Source organism: Notechis scutatus, chromosome Z, assembly GCF_049901735.1.
Source record: "Notechis scutatus isolate UNSWTSFEM ecotype Mainland chromosome Z, rNotScu1.2, whole genome shotgun sequence".
Taxonomy (NCBI): Eukaryota; Metazoa; Chordata; class Lepidosauria; order Squamata; family Elapidae; genus Notechis; species Notechis scutatus.
Window position 1 is genome coordinate 62513380 of NC_142025.1, and position 24056 is coordinate 62537435.

Here is a 24056-nt window from a genome sequence, read left to right on the forward strand (position 1 = left end):
ATGGCTACTTGGAACCACTCAGAGAGTTGGTTCAAGATGTCCCGGTAGATGGTTACCTGGGCAATTTGGTTGTCCAGGCTTGTTCTGAAAAAATGCATTAACAGCTGCTCTGGCAAAGAGGGTAGTTTCTCAATGACTTTCCTGAATTCAGGGATGTGTTCCTTGATGTGTCACTCCCTCTGCATTAGGTTTCTGAGCATATCTTCCACATACGGGTCCTCCTCTACCTCCTCAAATCAGGCCCCTAGCAGTGGCTTCATAGGAAGTCATCTACTTCTTGCACTTGGGGGGGGGCTCTCCTCTTGTGTAGGGCTGCTAGCCATTCCCTTGCCTCTCCTTCTAGCCTCTCAGTGATATAATTCACCATGGCTCTGGGGAATGGGTAGAGGTGTCCATAGCATTCTAGGTGGATCTCAGCCAAATGAAGGAATAGAGTTAGCTGGTCGGAGTCCCCATCAAATTTTCCCCTGAAGTGGGGCAGTTCATTCAGCACTGCTCCTCCTTCCTCCTGTCAGCCCCTGTATGCCTGCACTTGATGTGGCTGGCCATCTTCCTTGGCCCTAGTTCGGAGACGGGAGTGTTTGCCTGCCCTGGGGGTGCCTACCTACTGGGTGGGAGAGGGACTGGTTGCTCCTTCTCCTTCTGATGGGTGGAGAAGGGGGGCTGCATTCCCGTCTGTGTCTCCTCATTTCAAAAGGATCAGCTGCACATCTCTCATCTCCTTTGAGTGGCACGAGGGCTCCTCATCACAAATGGTGGCTCAGTCAAATTCCTCCCTCAGCTGCTCTAAGGAACTCCCCAGGGTCTCCATCCAGGGCTTTGGGAGCCTGGCCTGTACCCAGTCCCATATCCAATCCACTCTTCCCAGCTTGCTCAGGAGCCTTCAGCTGGGTATTAGGATGGGGGAATTCAAGCTCAGCTGCTTTAGGGATTCTTTTCCACCAATACTCTTGCTTTGGTTGCTGGGGCAGGCATCTCAGCTTTGATGTCCATGGGAGGGCTGCGCTCCGGTTGCAATTAGGCTGCTGGGTCCTGGAATTTCCTGGTTGGAGGTAAGCTCTGCCTCCTTTTGTATCTCTTGGAGCAGGCTCTCTTCATATAATCCACCCTCTGCCATGGTTTCCTGTTTTCTCTCCAAGCACCCCAGATGTCGGGTAGTGATTGGAGAGGTTGGGACCCAGGTATCCTGGTAATTTCGATTAGTTTTAAAAAGGAGAGCCAGCTCGCTGTCAGGGTTGCCAATGGATGCTCTAATTAATTCATAAGCCTCGAGCCAAGGTTCAAAAGAAATCCAATTATTTATTAGGAACAACATTCCCAAGTGCAGTCAACTCTGCCCCACGTAATTTACTGCCCACCTCTGCCCCTGTTTCCCCCCTTCTCCCAGGGTGTGTTATAAATCACATTATCTAATGGAGCACTTTCACGGGCCGTGGAAAACACGCTGGGTTTGGTAACTTGAGACACAATTTGGAGAATAGTATGCATGAAATGTGCTTCTGATCATAGCAATGAACTCCTCCATCAGTTCTGCCCCCACTTTGCCTATGGCAACTCGAGAACAGGCCCGGAATGCTTTACGAGTTGACACAAGGATTGCCTGAACTTTAAAATATTATTCAATTTCAGCCATAATAGGGGGTGGAGTAGAGGCAGGAGCAGGATGGAGGTCAGAGGTAATTTCAGATTTTAGCAGACTACAATGAAACATGGGGTGGATTTGCTGCATTGATTTAGGAAGTTGCAGTTCCACCATAACAGGGTTAATAATACAGATGATGGGAAAAGGAACAATATACTTAGGACCCAACTTTTTGGATGGTTGCAAGATGATTTTAGAATCCTAGTAGATAGGTAAACTTTGTCACCCACTTTGTAAGGTTTAGATTCAGTTCTCTTCTTGTCAGCCTGAGCTTTATAGGCAGTACTGGCTTTATCCAGGACCTTATGGACCACCAGCCAAATGTTTTGCAAATGACTTATCCATTGTTTTAAGGAGGGGATTTCTGTTTCATGTGAGGGCAACTCAGGCATGGCATTAAATTCTTGCACTGTGACCACTCTGAAAGGAGTAAAACCTGTCCTAGAGTGAACCACATTGTTATAGGCCACTTTTGCAAAAGGTAGTAGCTTGGTCTAGTTGCCTTGTTGATAATGAATAAAACAATGTAGGTACTGTTCAAGAACCAAGTTAGTTCATTCTGTCACCCCATTTGTTTCCAGATGATGACTAGAACTAAGTCTCTATTCATTCCAAGAATGTTCAAAAAAGCTTTCTAGAACTTTGACATGAATTGGACCCCTTTGCCTGAAATAATGCACTGTGGGGCTCAATGCAAGCAATAAATGTGTACTAAAAATAGCTTAGCTAGGGCTTTGGCTGTAGGGATCTTTTGGAATGGAATGAAATGGACCTTCAAGAAGAGGTCTGGGATGACCCAGATTATTGTGTTTCTGGAACTCTCAGGTAATTCTATAATGAAATCCATGGAAATATCTCTCCATGATGCTGAAGGGTCAGTAACCAGCTGCAGTTGACCGGGTTTTTTTCCCCTTGCCTATGCTAAGTGGCAGCGCGAATAGGGTAACTTGCTATATAGTTTTCCACATCTTTCTTCAATGATGGATACCATAATTATTGTTTTACTAAGTGTAGAGGCTTTACAAAACCAACCAGCTAATTTGGAGTGGTGACAGGCTTGCGTAGCTTTCAGTCTTTTCTTAGCTGGGGCATACAGTTTGTTTCCCAACCAAACTAGCCCAACCTTTATTGTGCAGGTATGCTTATGGCCACCAAACCACTAGTCTGTTTCCAAGGCTTTTTTGAATTCTGTGGGAGTGGTATTGCCTAAGGTAGAGGGATTTTTCTTTGCTTGGGAGCATGTGACCACTTTGTCTGCTAGTTGGGAGGCTGGGAGCATGGACTTAATCATTTCTGCCTTGACACCATTGTATTGAAGCAGTCTGGACAAGTCTTCTGTCAGAAAGTCCTTCCTCCCAGTAAATACTTCAAAATAAAGTTAAAGCATTGGAAATACTGTACTCAGACCTGTTTGGGGGACATTTTTCCCTTGGGGTTTTGAGAGCTTCTAAATGCTTGTAGTCAGTCCAGACCTGGAATGGGATTTTGCTTCCCTCTAGGAAACAAGTTAAAAGTGCCCAGCTGACTGCAAAAGCTTTTTTCCCCATATTGTCCACCTCTGTTCAGTTTCAATTAATTTTTTAGAGGTGTATGTACATGGTTGCAATTTGCCTTCTTCATTTTCTTGGAGTAGCAGTGCTCTGACTGCCACATCGCTGGCATCAGATTGAATTACAAATGGTTTCTCTGGGTCTGGGTGCTTTAATACTGGCTCAGCCAAGAAAAGTCATTTCAATTTCTCGAATGCTATTCCATAGACCATTTAAGCATCTGGCTTACCTATCCCTTTGGTCTTTAACAGATTAGTAATTGGAAGCGCTGTCTGTGCAAAAGAGGGAATGAACTGCTGATACAAGTTAGCGAAGCCCAGGAAGCTCTGCAATTGCTTGCGAGTGCATGGGGTTTCCCACTTGAGCACTGCCCTGACCTTTGCGGGATGCAATTCTACCCCCTGGTGGGAGATTCGGTATCCTAGGTAATCTATTTTATCTTGGTGAAATTTACACTGGGAAAGTTTGGCAAACAACTTAGTTGCCCTTATTTTTTTCAAGACCTTTCTGACCTATAAGAGGTATGTTCATCTGAAGCCACTTCACTGAATACATTCATCAAGTCTCAGTATTCCCTGGGGGTGCCCAGAAGGGGTCTACCTGCTGAGGTTGTGGCTACTTCCTTGCTACATGGTATTCCTGTCTGATAGGGTTCCTCACTCTGTGCTACTCCATTACTAGGAAATTTGAGGGTCTCCTCTGTCCAATCCATCCTAGAATGCCACTTCTTTAGCCAGGTCAGTCCCAAGAATAGGAGCCTCTCCAACTCTGCCATCACAATGAAAGCAATGTTTTTTGTCATAGTGAGCTCAAGCAGTTCAGTGGCAAACGTGGCTGGAGTACCTCCCGAAATGGACCCATCGAAGTAGCAGAAAGAGACTGGTTTTTAGTGACCTTAGTTGAATACCCAGTTCTCTGACTAGGGTTGGGCTTATTAGGCTTCTCATGCAACCCGAGTTCAACAATGCTTTAAGTGTCACTTTCTTCTCCATCAATGGGATTAATAGTTCTATGGGATTGTAAAGGGTTTGACAGGAGCTGCGGTGGCGCAGTGGTTAGAATGCAGTACTGCAAGCTACAGCTGCTGACTGCTGGCTGACTGCAGTTTGGCAGTTCAAATCTCACCAAGCTCAAGGTTGACTCTGCCTTCCATCCTTCCAAGATGGGTAAAATGATTTCTTGAAAGGATTGGAGAGGCAGCACTTTACATTAGGCAGGAATTGTTGGGGGCAATATGCTGACTCTGTAAAATCACTTAGAGAGAGCTGTAAAGCACTGTGAAGTGGTATATAATTCTAAGTGCTAAGTGCTAAAGGGTGTTTGTAGTCACTCTCTGATTGATCGGTCTCCTGCACTGGAGGGGTCGGAGTTTCTGGCACTGTAGACAATTCTGGTGGGAATTCTATGACTGCAAGGCTCTTTAGGGCAGTGTCTCTGAAACACAGTGGTGGCTTTGCAGCCTCCCTGCGGCTTGCTTCTCTCCTTTTCGGATGGGCATGCTTGCGCAACACTAGCTGCTCAGTGGCCTTCTTTTCCGCAGCTGAAGCAGGAAGTTGAGCACAGTGCAGCAGAGCGAGGTTTGGCCAACTCCCTCCTCCCTTTTGGTGAGGCTTATGCAATACTGGTTTTGAGTTTGATCAATTTCAGCTTCCTCAGCCAACACATACCAGTTGTGCAGGCGGACTGGAGCTCTGTGGGTGACACAGGCATTGTACAGGTCATCATTAAGGCCATCCTTGAACCAGCTCATGAGTATCTCCTCTGGCCAATCTATGCAGCAGGCCAGGTCTCAAAATTCTTCAATGTATTTGGTGATTGGCTGTCACCCCTGCCTGATGTGCCTGATGCAGTCTCTAGTCTTGTGGGGGTCCTCAAATTTCTATCTCAGGGCTGTCATTAAGCGGTTAAAGTTGCAGAGCTCTGGGGCATCTGTGTTGTGGAGGGTCACCATCCAGCATGCAGCTGCTTCTTCTAGGGCCAGAGTGATGACTCTGACTTTGGCCCCTTCTGCGAGGAGGTCCCTCTTGCATGTAGGTCAGCATGTGTGTGAGATAAAGTCCCAGTTGCTGGGGATCCCCATCGAACTAGATGCCAAGCAGGGGAGCCTGTCACTCTAGAGGGGGAAGCCTCCTCCTCCTGAGCTGTGGGCCATGCCCCATGGCCCATGCCTGGGTCCCTCTGGGATGGGTCTTTGGTGGCGGTGGACTTGCCAGTGGCTCCTGTGGCTTCTGTAGGTGTCGCTGGGATTGGGGACCCCCCTTGCTCATTGGTAGCCTCCTTTTGGACTCCATCCTTGCCCCCCAGCGCAAGCCGGGGCACTCTGGATCTGTATGCCATGGACAGCCTCCCTCATGAGATTTATGGCTTCTCTCAGGAGCTGGTTGGACTGGCTTGGGGCTTCTCCCAGTTTGTCATTGTCATAGAGGTTTTCCAACTGATGCTTCTAGCTCGGCCAGTGGCTCCCACAAATGAGGGTGACTCCCTTAGTTCTGCTGTCCCAGCCTTCCTTCTTCCCAATGCTGATGGACCACCTCGACTTGGCAACACTGCTTGAGGTGATATTCTCCTTGATGGGTTTCTTCTGCCTGAGGGTTTCTTCTGCCTGGGTCTTGGTGAGGGGTTTCTCCCCAGCATTCAGCCTCTTCGTGGTCACTGCCTTGGTAGATATTGAGTGCACAGTTCCCACGGTAGGGCTGTTGCCTCTCTGGGTTGACCAGAGGCAATTCCTGCCTAATATAAAGTGCTGCCTCTCCAATCCTTTCAAGAAAGCAGTACTCTTGAAACAAAATCCACTTCAAAAGGAAACTTTTATTGGAAGATTGTGATAGCAAGAGATCTATGAAGGAATTAAATTTTCCCAGTAAATTAAATCAGTGCAGACAGAGCCCCTCCCAAAGTCCAATACACCATCAAGCCAATCCTGAAGCATAAAGATATTATGAGAAACTCAGGCTGAGGAAATAATAAACACCGGTCTCCAAGGCAATGTTGCTACTCCTTTCTGGAGACAAGATAAGGCACTTGGCTTGAGGCACATTCTTTCCTCCTCCCAAGGCCCCAAACATTGCAGCAAAGCAGGGCAAGGCAGGGCTGGGCAAGGGCAAGGGCAAAGGCAAAGGCAAAGGCAAAGGCAAAAAACAGAAACTCCATATAGAGATCCCCAATCCTTCCCCCTCCCACCAGAATGATAGTGTCCTGATAGAAACCTATGAGACTTGACAGTCTCTTTCCTTTTAATGAATTTTCAGTGAGAAGAAAAAAAAGCAAAATCAATGATAGGAAAATACTATCCTGGAAGCTTACAAGCTGGAGATGACATCATCTGACTCCCTTAAATTTTCTGAGCAAGGCAGAAAGCTTGTACAAGAAAATTCTCATCTGGAAGTTTTGTATTGGTTTCCTATAAGAAAGGTTTTTCATACTTAATACTCTATGACAATGCTTTCAAATGAGACACAAGGTCCCATATAATATCCTGCTCATTTACAGCTTGTTAACAGCTCTGGTGGTAGCACATAAGAAGTTATCCAAGAAATATTTCTGGCTATTTTTGTTAAGAAATAAGGCTATTTCTGTTAAGGCATTTCTTTAAAACAACTGTTCAAAGAGCATGCATTTTTGTCTAATTAAATGGGTGGTTTGAAACTTCAGAATTAGGAAAGGCAGCCACTATCTTTTTTTCTAAAACAAACAAAACATCTGTGTCCACTGAGGCAGATTTTGAAAGCAGTTGTATGTAGATTATCTGATTAGAGGAAACAGCTGTAGTTACATGGCCAGAAAATAATCAAAGTTGGTTGATAGTGAATGCTGGAAAAAAAATGAAGTGACATTTTTTTCCAGGGTATGTCCAACATCCACTGATTGTCATGTCTCAACTGATCGATAGAAAATTGCTATATCCATGATCTTTAAACATTTTAAACATATGGTTTCTCATTTTTGGCTCTTTTCAATGGTAAGCAATTTCATAAATTTAGTTCAAAGATATGAACAATAATGTTTAAAAGTTTGCAATCTTGTTTGAATATTTAATATTTTTGTATAAATGTCAATTAAAACATGATCTGTTCTCCCCACATGTTCTAAAACTGGATAAAGAGAACCTAATTGAACAAATGAGTCAAAAACGTTATAGTTGTTCTGTACAAGCTATCACAACTTCTTGATTGAGTCTTCTCTTAAATGAGGGTTTTATTTCTTCATGGTGGGGACCTTGTATTAAAGAAGCCTCAGTTTTTTAAGATCCCCTGTCCCAAGAGTGTTAAGCTTAAGTAGATATTTAGATAAATGGGAAAAGAGTTTGCTTAATAGGTTGTTAAGATAGTAAAATCTGCAGGATGGGGTATCTGTAATTCTTAGTTTCTTATTAAATATGAATATACACTACTTATGTCAATTAGTGTCATTTTTGTAATTATTTTACATTATTACAAAAATGACACAAATTGACATAAATAGGCCATGTGGATTTTGCAGAATTTAGATAAAATTAATATAAATGTAATTGCTTTGTCGGGATGTACCAAACTTATCCTTCGTGGTTATAAAAAGTCTATTCCCCCCTGTTAAAATGCCAGGTTCTTGAGCCGTAAAATAATCGGACCAAGATAAAATAATCTGAGAATTTTTCTACCTTTAATATAACATATAAATTGTACAATACAGTTGAAAAACAAACTGAAATCTTTCAGCAAAAAAAAAAATACAATAATATGTCTGCATAAGTATGCATAACCTTAAACTAATACTTTGTTGAAACACCTTTTGATTTTATGACAATATTTAGTTTTTGGGGGTAAGAGACTGTCAGCATGGGACCTCTTGTCTTGGGAATGTTTGCCCACTCTTTGCAAAAGTGCTGTAAATCTTTGTGATTGTGAGGGCATCTTCTGTGCACAACTTTCTTCGGGTCACCCCATAGATTTTCAATTGGATTCAAGTCTCTGCTCTGATTGGGCCATTCCAAAATTTTGATCTACTTCTGGTGAAGCCATTCTTTTGATGTTTTTAAGGTGTGCTTTGGGTTGTTGTGTTGAAAGGTGAAATTATTCTTCCTCTTCAGCATTTTAGTAGAGTCCTGAAGGTTTTGTGCCACAGTTGATTGATGTTTGGAACTGTTCATAATTCCTTCCACTTTGACCAAATCCTCAGTTCTAGCTGAAGAAAAAGAGTTCCAAAGCATAAAATACTATCACCACCATGTTTTGCTGTGGGTATGGTGTTCTTTAAGTGATGTGCATTGTTATCTTTGTGTCAAACATACTTTGGGAAAACATACTTTGGGAAATAATCCAAAAGTTCAGTCTTAGTCTTATAACACATTTACCCACGTTTTTGTCAGACTTGAAAGGTTTTGAAAAATATAGTTGGACTTGGATGTTTTTCTTTGTAAGAAAAGGCTTCCATTTTGCCACTGCCCAGACATATGAAGAACATGGGAGATTGTTGTCACATGGGAGATTGTTGTCACATGTAGTATATATCCAGTACATGCCAGAAATTCCTTCAGTTACTTTAATGTTGCTGTATGTCTGACCAATTTTCTTGTGTCCTCCCCCCACCTGTTTTTTTCATCATCATTTGGAGGGACATCCAATTCTTGGTAATATCCTTGTTGTGCCAAACTTTCTCCACTTGTTTTTTTTTTAAGTTTTTATTGGTTTTTAAAAACAATAAACAAACAAAACATAAAAACATCAAGCCACCTTCCATATGTATACATACAGTGTGCCAGTTGGTTTACAGGTTGTTTTGTGCTTCCATTTCGTAGTCTTCAATTACAATTACATTGCATATAATCTCGTATTTTCAATCAAAAATTAAATACCTTAGTATCATTATTAATCATTTGACTATACTTTTATTCATTCATGTTTTACAAGATAATCATAATTTACTTAGTTTGTTTTATAACAGTTCATATTATCACCCCAAATCTATCCTAAAATAATTTTGTAGATATAATAAGAAAGAATTACATCTTTATATATTTATTATTTTCTAAAAGTCTACATATTTCATTACTGTATTTTATTGTCTAACCATTGATAGAATAGATCCCAAATTTTATAAAATTGTTTATCCTCTTGTTCTCTAATTTCAAATGTCAGTCTACTCATTTCAGCGCATTCCAATATTTTCTTAATGATTTCCTCCTGTGATGGTGTTTTCTCATTTTTCCAGTTTTTGGCAAATACAATCCTAGCTACTGTTAATACATTTACAATCAGATATTTCAAGTCTTTACTATATATTTCAGGTAAAATTCCCATTAAAAATATCACTGGTTTCAAGTCTATATGGTTTTTTTGTCATTTTTTCCAACCACATGTGGATTTTAGTCCAGTATTTTTTAGCATCCGCACAAGTCCACCACATATGGTAATATGAGCCAGGTGTCTGATGACATTTCCAGCATTTTTCAGATTTATTCTTAAACATTCTTGCTATTCTTGTCAGGGGAAAATGCCACCTGTAAAACATCTTATACAAATTTTCTTTATATGCTGTTGACATTGTCATTTTATAATTTTGAGACCACAATTTTTGCCATTTCTCTAAATCAATCCCATATCCAAAATTCTTCCCCCAAGCAATCATTGTTTCTTTGACTTGTTCTTCTTATAGTTTGATTTCTAATAAATATCCATACAATTTTTTAAACACCTTTTCATCAGTACCTGTCAAATCTTATCTAAATCAGTCAATTTATCATAGAAACCTTCTGTTTTAGAATCTTTATCATACCTAGAATGTATTTGCACATATGAAAAACAATTCATCTTTATACCTTGTTTCTCTAGTTTTTGCCTTCTAAAATACCCCTATGTTTTAGTTCCTTTATACCATAAAAAAGCATGCCACCCCAACAACAGATCACGTCCTTCTAATGTCAACAATCTAGTAGTTCTTAATGTTATCCATTCCTTAACCCACATCAAATTTGTAGCTTGGTAGTACAACTCCCAATTAGGCAAACCAAATCCTCCTATTGTAGCATCTTGCAAAAGTTTTAATTTTATTCTCACTTTCTTATCTTACCATATATATTTCAACACAATTTTATTTAAATCTTCAAAATAATAATCTTTTCCAAGCCTAACTGGAATTGTTTGGAACAAATATAAAATTCTGGGTAATATATTCATCTTGATTGTTGATATTCTCCCTATTAATGACAGTTGTAAATTTTCCCATTTCGCCAAATCTAGCGCTATCTGCTGTTGGAGTTTAATATAGTTATTCTCTTTTAGTGTGCTACATCTTGCTGTCAAGTGTATCCCCAAGTACTTGATCTTATTTGTGACCTGGATTTTCAAAACATCCGCCAATTCTTCCTTTTGTTTTAATAACATATTCTTTGTCAAAAATTTTGTTTTGTCTTTATTTATTTTCAAACCAGCCACCTTCCCATATACCTCTATCTTTTCTATCAATTTTGGTGCTGTTTCTAGAAGGTCTTCTAAGATGAAAACCAGATCATCTGCAAATGCTTGCAGCTTAAATTCTTCCTTTTTGATTTTCATTCCTTTTATATTCTTTTCATCTCTAATATTTCTGTTTAGCACTTCCAAAGTTAACACAAACAACAAAGGTGATAGTGGGCATCCTTGTCTTGTTCCTTTTCTTATATTGATAGAGTCTGTCAGTTCTCCCTTCATCATTACCTTTGCCGTTTGCTTATAGTATATAGCTTCTATTGCTTGAATAAATTTTCTAGCAAAGCCCATCTGTTCCAACAGTAATAACATGAATCACCAATTCACATTATCAAATGCCTTCTGTGCATCTAGAAATATCAGAGCCATTTGTTTTCAGGATGTGCCTCGTAGTATTCCAAGGTGTCCAAGATTACTCTCATATTATCTTTAATTTGTCTCTTTGGCAGAAATCCATTTTGATCAGGATGAATAAAATTATTTAGATATTTTTTAAGTCTTTCTGCCAATATTGAAGCAAAGATTTTATAATCTGCATTTAGTAGAGAAATAGGTCTATAGTTCTTAATTTGTAATGGATCGGCCTCCTCTTTTGGAATAAGTGTAATATAGGCTTCTGACCATGATTTAGGTATCTTCTTCTTTAACATAACTTCATTCATAACTTCTAGCAATGGAAGATTCAACGATTCTTGTAATGTTTTGTAAAATTCTGCCGGAAGTCCATCTGGGCCTGGTGCCTTTCCATTATTTTGCTTCTTGAGTGCTTCAGTTAACTCCATCATCGTTATATTGCTTTCTAACATTGTTTCAATCTCTTTAGGTATCTGAGGTAAATTAGCATTCTGTAAGTACTGTTTAACTCTTTCCTCATCAATATTCTCTTGCATATATAGTTTCCCATAGAAGTCTCGAATGATTTCCTTCTTCTCTTTACTTCCATAGCAAACTTGGCCTTGGTCATCTGTTAATTGCAATATTTTCCTTGATTCTTTCTCCTTTCTCAATTTGTATGCTAACCATCTACCTGGTTTGTTTGCGTTTTCAAAGTAGTTCTGTTTAGCACCTCTAATTTTCTGTGCTAATTCTTCTTTTTCTATTTGACCCATTTTATGTTTAACTATATCCATTTTTAGCTTGATGTCCTTTTTCTGTGGCATTTTCTGTAGCACTTTTTCAAGTCTTTTATACTCATCCTCTAAGGCCTTAGAGGCTAATCTTTTCATAGTATTTCTTTTCCTTGTATAGTCTATTATCAAGCCTTTAACATATGCCTTCATTGTATCCCATACATTCTGAATTGATGTATGTTCTTTTTTGTTTTCTCTAAAGAAAAAAGCCAATTCTTTCTCCATCCACTGTGTGAAGTCTTTTTCCTTTAAAATAGTATTATTTAACGTCCATCTAGATCTTCTTTTTTGTCCTTTCCATTTAATTGTCATTGGATTGTGATCTGCCCAAGTACTTGTTTCAATATTTATTTCTTAAATATTAGTTATTAATTCTGTTGACATCCATATCATATCTATTCTGGACCATGATAAGTGTCTATTTGAATTAGAAGGTGTATTATTTAGTTTTTACATTTCTTTCTCTCCATGTATCTTTTAAGTTTCATTTTTAAAAAACTTTCTCCACTTGATGACTGTCTTCACTGTATTTCATGGTAGATCCAATGCATTGGAAAGTTTTTTGTACTCTTCTCCTGATGGACACCCTTCAGTAATCTTTAGTCATTGCTAGTCTTTAGCAATGATTCTTAAAGTGTAGTTTGTTTAAATGTTAAGCTTTCATTATAATTAAGAGTGGAGGAAATAGGTAATCATGATTTGAAACTGAAAAATACTATAAAGATGGTTATTGTACTATGAATTGGCTATTAATATATATTTTCTATATCGGTTTATGGAAAATACACTAGATCTTTCTGTTTTTTCAAAACAAGCTAACTAATCTTTTTGGAAATTGCTCAATTACATAGTTTTCTTTGGTGTTGTTTAAGTGTAGTTTGATATAATATGTGCATTCATAGATTATATTCAGTGTATCTGAAACCTTGTAAAAACAGTGAATGGTTCATGGTTCAATGGTCATGCAATGCCCCAAAACCTGCTGCTTCACTGGGCAGGATGGGACTCGGCTCTCCCTGCCAAGCAGCCCTGGTGAAGGATACGTGTCATCAGGTTCTCTATCCCTGGCAGCTCCTGTGTGGTAACTCCACCACCTCTCGGCATACCCGCCAGCTAGAAAGGGCAAGTAAAAGTGGTAAAGCACACCCAGGCCCAGCAGACAAAAAAACTGTGAGTAGGGAAAGCCAGATTCCCATTGCAACCTTGCCTGCCCAGGTCAGCAGAGATTGGGGGGAGGCATGTGATCCTGGCTGTGCTCAGACAACCATAGCACCAATGGGGATTGAGCTTTTCCTGCTCATGGTGACTACCTTTTGCCAGCTGGGAATGGGCATGCTTTACCACCTCTACTTGGACTTTCTAGCTGGACACTTCACCTTCTTTGGGCTGGGTGGACCTTTGGGCTGGGTTCTGGGTGGCGATGGCAGCAGCCTAATGGAGCTGCAGGCAGCCTTGGTGGTACCAAGGTGTGTCAGGTGCATGAGGGGAATGTGTTCCATATGTGGGCCAAGACCTGCGAAGAGGCTGAGGAGATGACTAGCAGTGACCTGTTACCGCAAGTCAAAAGAGATGGGACGTAGTAAGCAGCAGCAGCCCCACACCTTCTTCACATTGTCTTCATCTGCAGGGGCAGCAGTAGCTGGAGGCATATTCTGTACCTGTCAACAGTGGTGTCCCCCAAGGCAGTGTTTTAGGATCAACTCTCTTCATACTCTACATAATTGACCTCTGTGATCATATTAAGATCATATTAAAAAATGGCAATGAGCACCACCCTCTGTAGTCGGCAATGACTAGTAGAATAAAATCCAGAGGGACTGCTTTACCTTTAACCTATAACCTATAAATATCTAATAGAAAAGATTATTGCAGCTTCCGGGTTAAGCCCTCCTCGTCAACAGACCAGGGACTGTGACTGTCCGCAGCTTCAGTCCATGCTCGGCAATTGCCATGCTCGGCAATTTTTCCCCCCGAAGACGACCGAGCGGTGGTCTAAAATGGTCACCTTGAAGAGGAGGACTTAGCTGGACTAAAATTTGTGCAGGAGAGAAGAAAGAGGTGGACAACATAAGAACCGGGACAACTTGGCGCAACAATTAATTAAAAGGTACCCCAGGATGGATATTTTAAGAATTTTTATGAAAGAATAAGAAAGCAGCAGATTTATAAAGGGAAAGGAAAAAAAGTGAAAATATTTTTGACAGCTGCGCATGGCTTCAAACCGGCATAGGAAGAAGACGGAACAAGATATCCAAACAAATTGAATAAAATACATTGGCAACAAACAGGCACAATTTAAAGCTGGACTTAGGAGTTTTTAAAAAGAAGGGAAAACTATTTAAATTGAAGATTTGATTGGTTTAGAATATCGAGGCTTGGAAAGCCCTGAACAATAAAATGGGGGGAGGTGAGGACATTGTATAACGGAGAGTGCCATCTGGTGGACAAAAATTTAAGCTGAAAATGGGAAAGTTCCTATTTCTCTATGAATCGGATTTGATACAATGAAAAGGAAATATTGAAACAATATAACAAGTACCCTAAAAAGTGAAAATTGAATTAGAATAAAAGAAAAAATATGGATTGTTGGACTGATTGGTGATTTTGCTATAAACCCAGTTCTGGAATAGTTGACAATCTAGAAAGTTTGAAAAAGAAAAAAGAAAAAGAGAAGATGATTTGTGGATTTTAATGACTATAAGATAGCAGAGTGCGCAACGATGATATCTCTGTGGAATCTAAAAATGGAACTTAAAAATTTGAAAGAACTACTACATGCAAGAGGTGAATCACTTGCCTCTGAGTTAAAAGCTATGAAAATGGTGATTGAAGAATATGAAGAAGAAACCTCAAAGAAGGAGGAGTTAGTTCAAGAAGAAGCCATCTTAAATAGACAATCAACACAAAGAACACTACAAAGAAGAGGAAAAAGAAGGGGGGTTAAAAATGGGAGATTCAAAAAAGTAACTAAAATGGAGAATACTTGTAAAAATCGGAAAGACAGAAAAGAACAGCAGAAAAGTAAAAGGGGAAGGAAATATATATATATATATATATATATATATATATATATATATATATATATATATATATATATATATATATATATATATATATATATATATATATATATATATATATTTGTTTTCTTAAGTTTTCATGGTACTTACATGTATGGTCTTCAGCTTTGTTCGGGTATTTTCCCACGTCATAGTAGTGGTGCTTTTAAAGTTGTAGCAACGTTTCAGCAGAATCTCATTTTCTGTACAGAAGCCTGATGATGGCAGATGAGATTCTGCTGAAGCGTTGCTACAACTTTAAAAGCACCACTACTATGAGTGAAATACCGAACAAAGCTGAAGTGTATATATATATATATATATATATATGGTGTTCGGCTTGGTTCGGGTATTTTCCCACGTCATTGTAGTTCTTTTAAAGTTGTAGCAACGTTTCAGCAGAATCTCATCTGCCATCATCAGGCTTCTGTATTGTGTCCATCTGTGGGTCAGACTTTTACAGTGGTTTCAGATTTAAATTTGGGGCAGCCTATTGCTTTGCCAGAATGGTTTTTTCTTCATCCTGATTGGTTGGGAGTCTTGGTCTGTGTTTATTGGTCTCGGAGTTTGCTGTGTTCTGCTTGATGGGTGTCTCTGATATCTTCTGTCTGTTTTTAGGCTCTTTTTGTATCTTGATTGGCTGGCAGCATTGTGTTACTTTAATGGAGGCCTTTAGTGCAGCTTGGCTTCGGGTAAATGGACGGCTATCATTAGTTAGGAAGCTGGGTTTCATCTGGGTGCCTGGTTGGGGTGTGTTTGAGCTGGAGGTATCAGGGGGATCTGTTTGTGCCCAGGTGTTTGCCTGGCTTGTGGTGTGGATATTTTTTTTGTTTGTGAGTGCAGGCTTCCAAATGATTGACAGCCTGGTGGAATCATCTCTTCTGTTCATGCTTTCTGGTCTTTTTCAATCTCTATGGCTTCTCTGATGACTCTGTGGCTAGGGTTTTCCATAGTGGCCAAGGTTTTGGTGCCATTGAAGTTGATGCTATGACCTGTAGCTTCCATGTGTTGGACTAGTGAGGAAGTGTGTTCCAGCTTTTTGACTGCATTTTTGTGTTCATCCAGGCGGGTACTTATTCTTCTATTGGTCTGTCCAATGTATGTGGCCGGGCATGATGCACAGGGGACTTCGTATATGCCTTGGTTTTCCAGGTCAATTTTATCTTTGGGGTTGCTAAGGATGGCTGCTATTTTTCTGTCTGTTTTGAAGGCAGTCCTGATGTGATGTCTGTGTAGTACCTTACTAATTTTGTCTGTAGTACCTCTTATGTAGGGCAGGACAGCTGTTCCATAGGTCTGTTCATCTTCTGGGTCTCTATTATGTTTCAGTGTGTTTTTGTGGATCAAGCTGGTGATTTTGCTTTTGTGGAAGCCGTTGGCTGTCAGTACTTTAGTCAGGGTGCATAGTTCAGCCTTAATGTGTGTCTTGTCTGCCAGGCGTTTGGTTCTGGTAATTAGTGTTTTAGCCACGGAGTTTATCTGTGCTGGGTGGTGGTGGGATTGGGCGTTGAGGTAGCGGTTGGTGTGTGTTTTCTTCTGGTATATGGTGTGTCCTAGTGTGCCATCTGTTTTTTGTAGATTAGTACATCTAGGAATGGTAGTTGTTTGTTTGTTTCTGTTTCCATGGTGAACTTGATTTTGGGGTGTGCGCTGTTTAGGTGTGTTAGGAAATTGTTTAGGTTTTCTTGTCCATGGGGCCAAATCACGAATGTGTCATCGATGTATCTTAACCATAGTTTGGGTTTGAGGATGGCATTGGCCAGGGCTCTGGATTCGAATTCTTCCATGAACAGGTTAGCAATGACAGGTGACAGTGGTGATCCCATGGGGGCTCCTTCTATTTGTTTGTATCTTTGTCCTTTGTATATGAAATATGTGTTGGTTAAGCAGTGTTCTGTTAGTTCCATGAGGTGTTTGGCTGGTTGGTATTTATTTTGATGATTTCAAGGGTCTCTTTTATCGGGACTTGAGTGAATAGGAAACCACGTCAAAACTTACAAGCAGATCTTCTTGCTCCACGTGTAGATCTTTGATCATTTCCAAGAAGTGGTATGAGTTTTGTACATGTGAAGCTGCTGTTTCAGCATGGGGCTGTAGCTGCTTTGCTAGGTATTTGGCTAGGTTTTGTAGTGGTGCTCCTCTGGAGCTGACTATGGGTCTGAGAGGTATGCCTTCTTTGTGTATTTTTGGGAGGCCGTATAGTTTGGGGCATCTGGAAGATTTCTCTCTGGGTATAATCGTGTGTTGGATCTCTTTGCTTATGTGGCTGGTTATAATTTTCTTCTTGGTTAATTTTTCCAGATATGTGGTTGGGTCTGTGTTTATGGGTTTGTATGTGGAGTCTTGGAGTAGGTCTGTCAATTTTGTTTCGTAGTCTTTTCTGTCCATTACTACAGTGGCATTTCCTTTGTCTGCTGGGAGGATGATTATGCTGCTATCTCTTTTCAGGGTTTGTAGTGCTTTAATTTCATTTTTCTGTAAGTTGCTTTTGGGTGGCTTGCTTGTGCATAGGATATTGGTAACTTGGTGTCTTATTTTATCAGCTTCATCTGTATTTAATTTAGTTAGGCTGGATTCTACTGCACATATGATGGATTCTGTGGGGATTTTTTGGGGTGCTATAGCATAATTGAATCCTTTGGTTAGAACATCTGTTTCTGTTTTGGTGAGTTCTCTGTTGGAAACGTTGTGCACTAATTGTTTCAGGTGTTGTTGTGAGTTGTTGGGGTTTTCTTGTCATGTTCTAATTTCTTTAATTTTTTCAATAATTTTTCCTGTTTGTAAATGCCTTCAGAATCAGCTCTCCAAGTTGTAAGTTGTTTTATCTTGTCCCAAAGTAGAGGGTGGATTTTGCTGCTCAGTTCCAGGTGTAGTGCTAGCAAATCTTTGTTTAACTGATCTAATCGGAATCTCTTACTGTGGAGCTCGTTCCGTAGTAAAGCCATTTCAGTTCTTTTCAGGATACGTTTAGTGGCTGCTGTGCTTTGATGAAATGTTAATTTGAAGCAGGTTGGTGTAGTATTGTTGTCTCTGCAGCTGCGTAGGAATTGGAGGTCACATAGTATTCCTGCTCTTTTAATTTCCAGTTTCTCGTAGGTTTTGATCTGGCTGTTTATTTCCTCCCGTAGAGGTTTGATATTTGTTTTCTTAAGTTTTCGCGGTACTTACATGTATGGTGTTCGGCTTGGTTCGGGTATTTTCCACGTCATTGTAGTTCTTTTAAAGTTGTAGCAACGTTTCAGCAGAATCTCATCTGCCATCATCAGGCTTCTGTATTGTGTCCGTCTGTGGGTCAGACTTTTACAGTGGTTTCAGATTTAAATTTGGGGCAGCCTATTGCTTTGCCAGAATGGTTTTTTCTTCATCCTGATTGGTTGGGAGTCTTGGTCTGTGTTTATTGGTCTCGGAGTTTGCTGTGTTCTGCTTGATGGGTGTCTCTGATATCTTCTGTCTGTTTTTAGGCTCTTTTTGTATCTTGATTGGCTGGCAGCATTGTGTTACTTTAATGGAGGCCTTTAGTGCAGCTTGGCTTCGGGTAAATGGACGGCTATCATTAGTTAGGAAGCTGGGTTTCATCTGGGTGCCTGGTTGGGGTGTGTTTGAGCTGGAGGTATCAGGGGGATCTGTTTGTGCCCAGGTGTTTGCCTGGCTTGTGGTGTGGATATTTTTTGTTTGTGAGTGCAGGCTTCCAAATGATTGACAGCCTGGTGGAATCATCTCTTCTGTTCATGCTTTCTGGTCTTTTTTCAATCTCTATGGCTTCTCTGATGACTCTGTGGCTAGGGTTTTCCATAGTGGCCAAGGTTTTGGTGCCATTGAAGTTGATGCTATGACCTGTAGCTTCCATGTGTTGGACTAGTGAGGAAGTGTGTTCCAGCTTTTTGACTGCATTTTTGTGTTCATCCAGGCGGGTACTTATTCTTCTATTGGTCTGTCCAATGTATGTGGCCGGGCATGATGCACAGGGGACTTCGTATATGCCTTGGTTTTCCAGGTCAATTTTATCTTTGGGGTTGCTAAGGATGGCTGCTATTTTTCTGTCTGTTTTGAAGGCAGTCCTGATGTGATGTCTGTGTAGTACCTTACTAATTTTGTCTGTAGTACCTCTTATGTAGGGCAGGACAGCTGTTCCATAGGTCTGTTATACACACACACACACACACACACACACACACACACACACGTGCACACACACACATATATGGTATTCAGCTTTGTTCGGGTATTTTCCCACGTCCTAAAAGTTGTGCTTTTAAAGTTGTAGCAACGTTTCGGCAGAATCTCATCTGCCATCATCAGGCTTCTGTATAGTGTTCGTGTGTGAGTCAGACTTTCACAACCGTTTCTGTTTTAAATTTGGTGCTAGCCTACGCTGTGCCAGAATGGTTTTTTCTTCATCCTGATTGGTTGGGAGTCTTGGTCTGTGTTTATTGGTCTTGGAGTTTGCTGTGTTCTGATTGATTGTTGTTTCTAATATCTTCTGTCTGTTTTGTAGCTTTTTTTGTCTTGATTGGCTGGCAACATTGTGTTTCCTGTATTGGAGGCTTTTAGTGCGGCTTGGCTCCGAGTAAACGGACGGCTATCATTTATTAGGAAGCTAGGTTTCATCTGGGTCCCTGGTTGGGGTGTGTTTGAGCTGGAGGTATCAGGGGGAGTCTGTTTGTGCCCAGGTATTTGCCTGGCTTGTGGTGTGGAGATTTTTTTGTTTGAGAGTGCAGGCTTCCAGATAATGGACAATCTGGTGGAGTCATCTCTTCTATTCATGCTTTCAGGTCTTTTTTCAATCTCTATGGCTTCTCTGATAATTCTGTAGCTGGGGTTTTCTATAGTGGCTAGGGTTTTGGTGTCATTGAAGTCGATGCTATGACCTGTGGCTTTCATGTGTTGGACTAGTGAGGAAGTTTTGTTCCAGCTTTTTTACTGCATTTTTGTGTTCACCTAGGCGGGTACTTATTCTTCTATTGGTCTGTCCAATGTATGTGGCAGGGCATGATGCACAGGAGACTTCGTATATGCCTTGGTTTTCCAGGTCAATTTTATCTTTGGGGTTCAATTTGACAAGATAAAAGAATTAAAAGGGAATAAGTATGAAGATATGGGAACTGATTTAAATGAGAAAAGAGTACTTTGGAAAAGGCTACACTTAAAAGAAACGTTAATGCTTAAGAAATACATTTGAAATAAATGGAAATGAACTGAGAAGATGTTTAGAATGAAAGTAATATCACTTAACAGAATTAAAGTGTTTGTTCCTTTTCTTATGTAAAAGTTGAAATGAAGAAGTAATAATAGAATTAAGTTAAAAATGAACAAGACAGGATGTTGAATGTAAAAATGAATATATAATTACTGTCATATTCACATGTAAAAGTGGTGACTCGGAATTATGTTGTACACTGAAAAGAGCTCTTTTTTATGTTGTTTTGGAAAAATTGAATAAAACTTGTTAAAAAAGAAAAGAAAAGGATATTGCATTATTTGAATTGTTTTATTCCAGTAATGCATCTTAATGATAATGGTGTATAACTGTCCTGTCCTCCCCTTCCCTCCCCCTCCTCCTTTTCTAATTATTATAGGAAAAGTATTTGTTTTGGGGTTGAAATATTTGGGGAATAATTGATTATTTCCAGTACTAATATTAAAGCTGATATCCTAAGCAAGTTTAAGAGTTCTCTTAAGTTAATTAGATAGGAACTACTTTCCCCTAATATTAAAAAGATTTATAATAGTATGGAAAATAATGTGTCTTTTTTTTTCTTATTGTTTTAAGATCACGGCCTGTCATTACCTTGGATATTTCAATTTTCCTGCCAGCATCCATTGACATCACAGCTCCTCAGTGTCATGATGGTTTACAAGAAGTGAATTGTCTAAATGTCACTGCCTGCTTTAGTTTCAAAGGCAAACATGTTCCAGGACTGATAGGTGAGCTACTGCTTTGATAACTCTTGTTTTTACAATTCTAAAGCAATATTCATATACTAGGAAGAATACTTTATGGACAGTAACCAGTTAATTAAATATACTATGGTTAATTCAAGAAGAGGAACAAATTATTGCCTTCATGCCTGATTTATATAATAACTCATTGGTATGTTATATCTTTTGAGGCATGTTTAAGTAGAAGGGTCTGAACGTTTTGGAAACTTTTGCCAAGTTATTATATTTAGTCAGAGTATTGTAAAAATGGTACCCATACCAAATCTGTAGTATTTTGTCATACCTTCTTTGTAAAATAGGTGATGAGTGAGCATCAAATCTTGCTAGCTCTGAAGTGTACAGTATTTAAGAGAATTAGCAAATAACTTATCATTTTAAGTACCTGATTCAGTAACCTGAGTTGGAGTACTTTACTTACCTATACAGATCAGGCACCATTTGATTATATGTTTTTTTCTTTAAAATCTTAATATTAAGTGAAAACAATGGATCACTATTAGAATCAGTGAACCTCCATTTTCCATTTAAGGCTTGTTTTTATGAAGAGTCAAATTTGTCTATATCAGGCAAAGTATTGGCTATCAGACATCCCAGGGTTTTAAAGGAGCTGGCAGAGGTCATCTTAGAACCACTGCACCATATCTTTCAAAAATCCTGGAGCACCGGGGAACTACCAGAGGACTGGAAAAGAGCTGATGTGGTTCCCATCTTCAAAAAAAGAAAAAAAACAGACCCAGGAAACTCTAGACCAATCAGCCTAACATCAATACCCGGGAGGATATTGGAAAAGATAATAAAAAAACCAGATCTGCCAACATCTAGAAACAAGTAAAGAATAACTAGCAGTCAGCATGGGTTTGTTAAGAACAGATCATGCCAAACCAATCTTATTTCATTCTTCAACACAATGACTAAATTAGTAGAGCAGCAAAATACTGTGGACATAATATATTTAGATTTCAGCAAGGCATTCGACAAAGTAGACCACAACCTACTTCTTAGTAAGCTAGAAAAAAGTGGAATAGATAGCACCACCACTAGATGGACTCGCAACTGGCTGGCAAAGTGTACTCAATGAGTAGTCCTTAATGGGTCTAAGTCTACATGGAGGGAAGTAAGCAGTGGGGTGCCACAAGGTTCTGTCTTAGGACCAGTACTCTTCAATATCTTCATTAACGACTTAGATGAGGGAATAGAAGGGGAACTTACCAAATTTGCAGATGATACTAAGCTGGCAGGAATAGCTAACACCCAAGAAGATAGGCTCAAGATCCAGATGGATCTTGACAGACTAGGACACTGGGTTGTATCTAACAAAATGAAATTCAATGTAGAGAAAAGTAAAGTCCTACACTTGGGCAAGAAAAACCAAAAGTACACATATAGACTGGATGAAACCAGGCTCAATAGCAGTAACTGTGAGAGGAATCTTGGAGTCTTAGTAGACAACCAGCTAAATATGAGACAGCAGTGTGCAGCAGCAGCCAAAAAAGCTAATGCAGTCCTAAGTTGTATTAACCGAGGGATACAATCAAGATCAAGGGAAGTACTAATACCACTCTATAAAGCCTTAGTAAGACCACACCTAGAGTACTGCATCCAGTTTTGGTCACCACATTATAAAATAAGATGTTGATACTCTAGAAAGAGTGCAGAGAAGAGCAACCATGATGATTAAGGGACTGGAGACTAAAACATACGATGAACAGTTGCTGGAACTGGCTTGGCTAGTCTAGTCAAGAGAAGGACCAGGGGAGACATGATAGCGGTCTTCCAATATTTGAGGGGCTGCCACTTAGAAGAAGGGGTCAACCTATTTTCTAAAGCGCCTGTAGGCCAGACAAGGAATAATGGATGGAAACTGAACAAGGAAAGATTTAACCTGGAAATAACTAGAAACCTTCTGACAGTGAGAACAATCAACCTTGCCCTCGGAAGTTGTGGGAGTGCCATCACTTGAGACTTTCAAGAAGAGATTGGACTGCCATTTGTCAGAAATGGTGTAGGGTCTCCTGCTTGGCTGGGGGGTTGGACTAGATGACCTACAAGGTCCCTTCCAACTCTGATTATCTGTTTATCTGTTTAGACAAACTATTGGCTTAATTTAATAAGATCTCATCTTATTTGATTGGTTCCAATAAGATGTCTTAATTCAAGCCAGTAGTTTATATAAACAAATCCACATTCGGGTCTTTGCTTTGCATCATTCTAGTTCAAAACAAAGGAAGGACATACTTCTGGCTACTTGTGATATCACTAAAATTAGAGTTTGAACTGCTTCAATGTATATGGAGGGAGAAACATTAAGAAAAATGGCAGAATTTTTGTCAATTAGGATATATATATGTGTGTGTGTGTATGTATGTATGTATGTGTGTATGTATGTATGTATGTGTGGTCTTGGCGTGTTCGGGTCTTTTCCTGTGTAAGATTGAGAGTATCTTGGCGACCTTTCGACAAGGTCCCACTCGCCATCTTCAGGCTAGTACTTTCGGCTTCATGCTTGTGTGAGCAAAGCGTGATTGTAGCTGCCGTCTCTCTATAAATACTGGTGGAGAGGTTGGCTGTGTTGTTATTCTTGATTGGTTGATGGAAATAACAACACAGCCAACCTACCCACCAGTATTTATAGAGAGACGGCAGCTCTGATCATGCTTTGCTCGCACAAGCACGAAGCCGAAAGCACCAGCCTGAAGATGGAGAGTGGGACCTCGTCAAAACATCACCAAGATACTCTCAATCTTACATGGGAAAAGACCCGAACACACCAAGACCTGCATACCTGTACCCGTGAAAATCTACGAATACACACACACACACACACACACACACACACTTGCTTAGATATGATATAAAGAGAACAAAAAAAGCATGTATGATAAATTGGATGAAAACTCTAAAGCAACAATGCCAACATACTTATGAGAAGAACTGTGGAACATATCTATAAAATTTACTCCAAAATATCATTTGCCTGAGATAAAAGAAACATTCTACATTCTATATGTGGTGGACTTGCAGAAAAATCCCAATGTATTGTAAAGATATACACCCAGGGGTGGGATTCTACCGGTTTGGACCGGTTCTATAGAACCAGTCGTTATGATTCTGTGCAGTTCAGAGAATCGGCAAATCACGCCACTGGCTGGCCCTGCCCCTCTCCACCCACCCCTCCCCTCCATGCCCAATCAGTCCTTATCACGCATGCATGACATCACTGCCTGCAGCCTGCTTTTGCCCACCTGCCAGGCCAGCCATTACTACCTGCCTTCTGCTGCGGCCCTGCTTGATCT

At 40.1% G+C, this 24056-nt stretch overlaps 1 protein-coding gene across 4 annotated transcripts in view; it reads left to right on the plus strand.

Moving 5' to 3' along the window:
• Positions 1 to 24056, plus strand: part of ITGA9 (integrin subunit alpha 9) — a 588311-nt gene that overhangs the window by 114474 nt on the left and 449781 nt on the right. For all 4 annotated transcript variants that reach the window (XM_087946920.1, XM_087946922.1, XM_087946923.1 and 1 more), the window contains exon 14: positions 20594 to 20748. In XM_087946920.1, coding sequence (XP_087803046.1) covers positions 20594 to 20748 — 155 coding nt within the window. The remainder of the gene's footprint in view (positions 1 to 20593; positions 20749 to 24056) is intronic.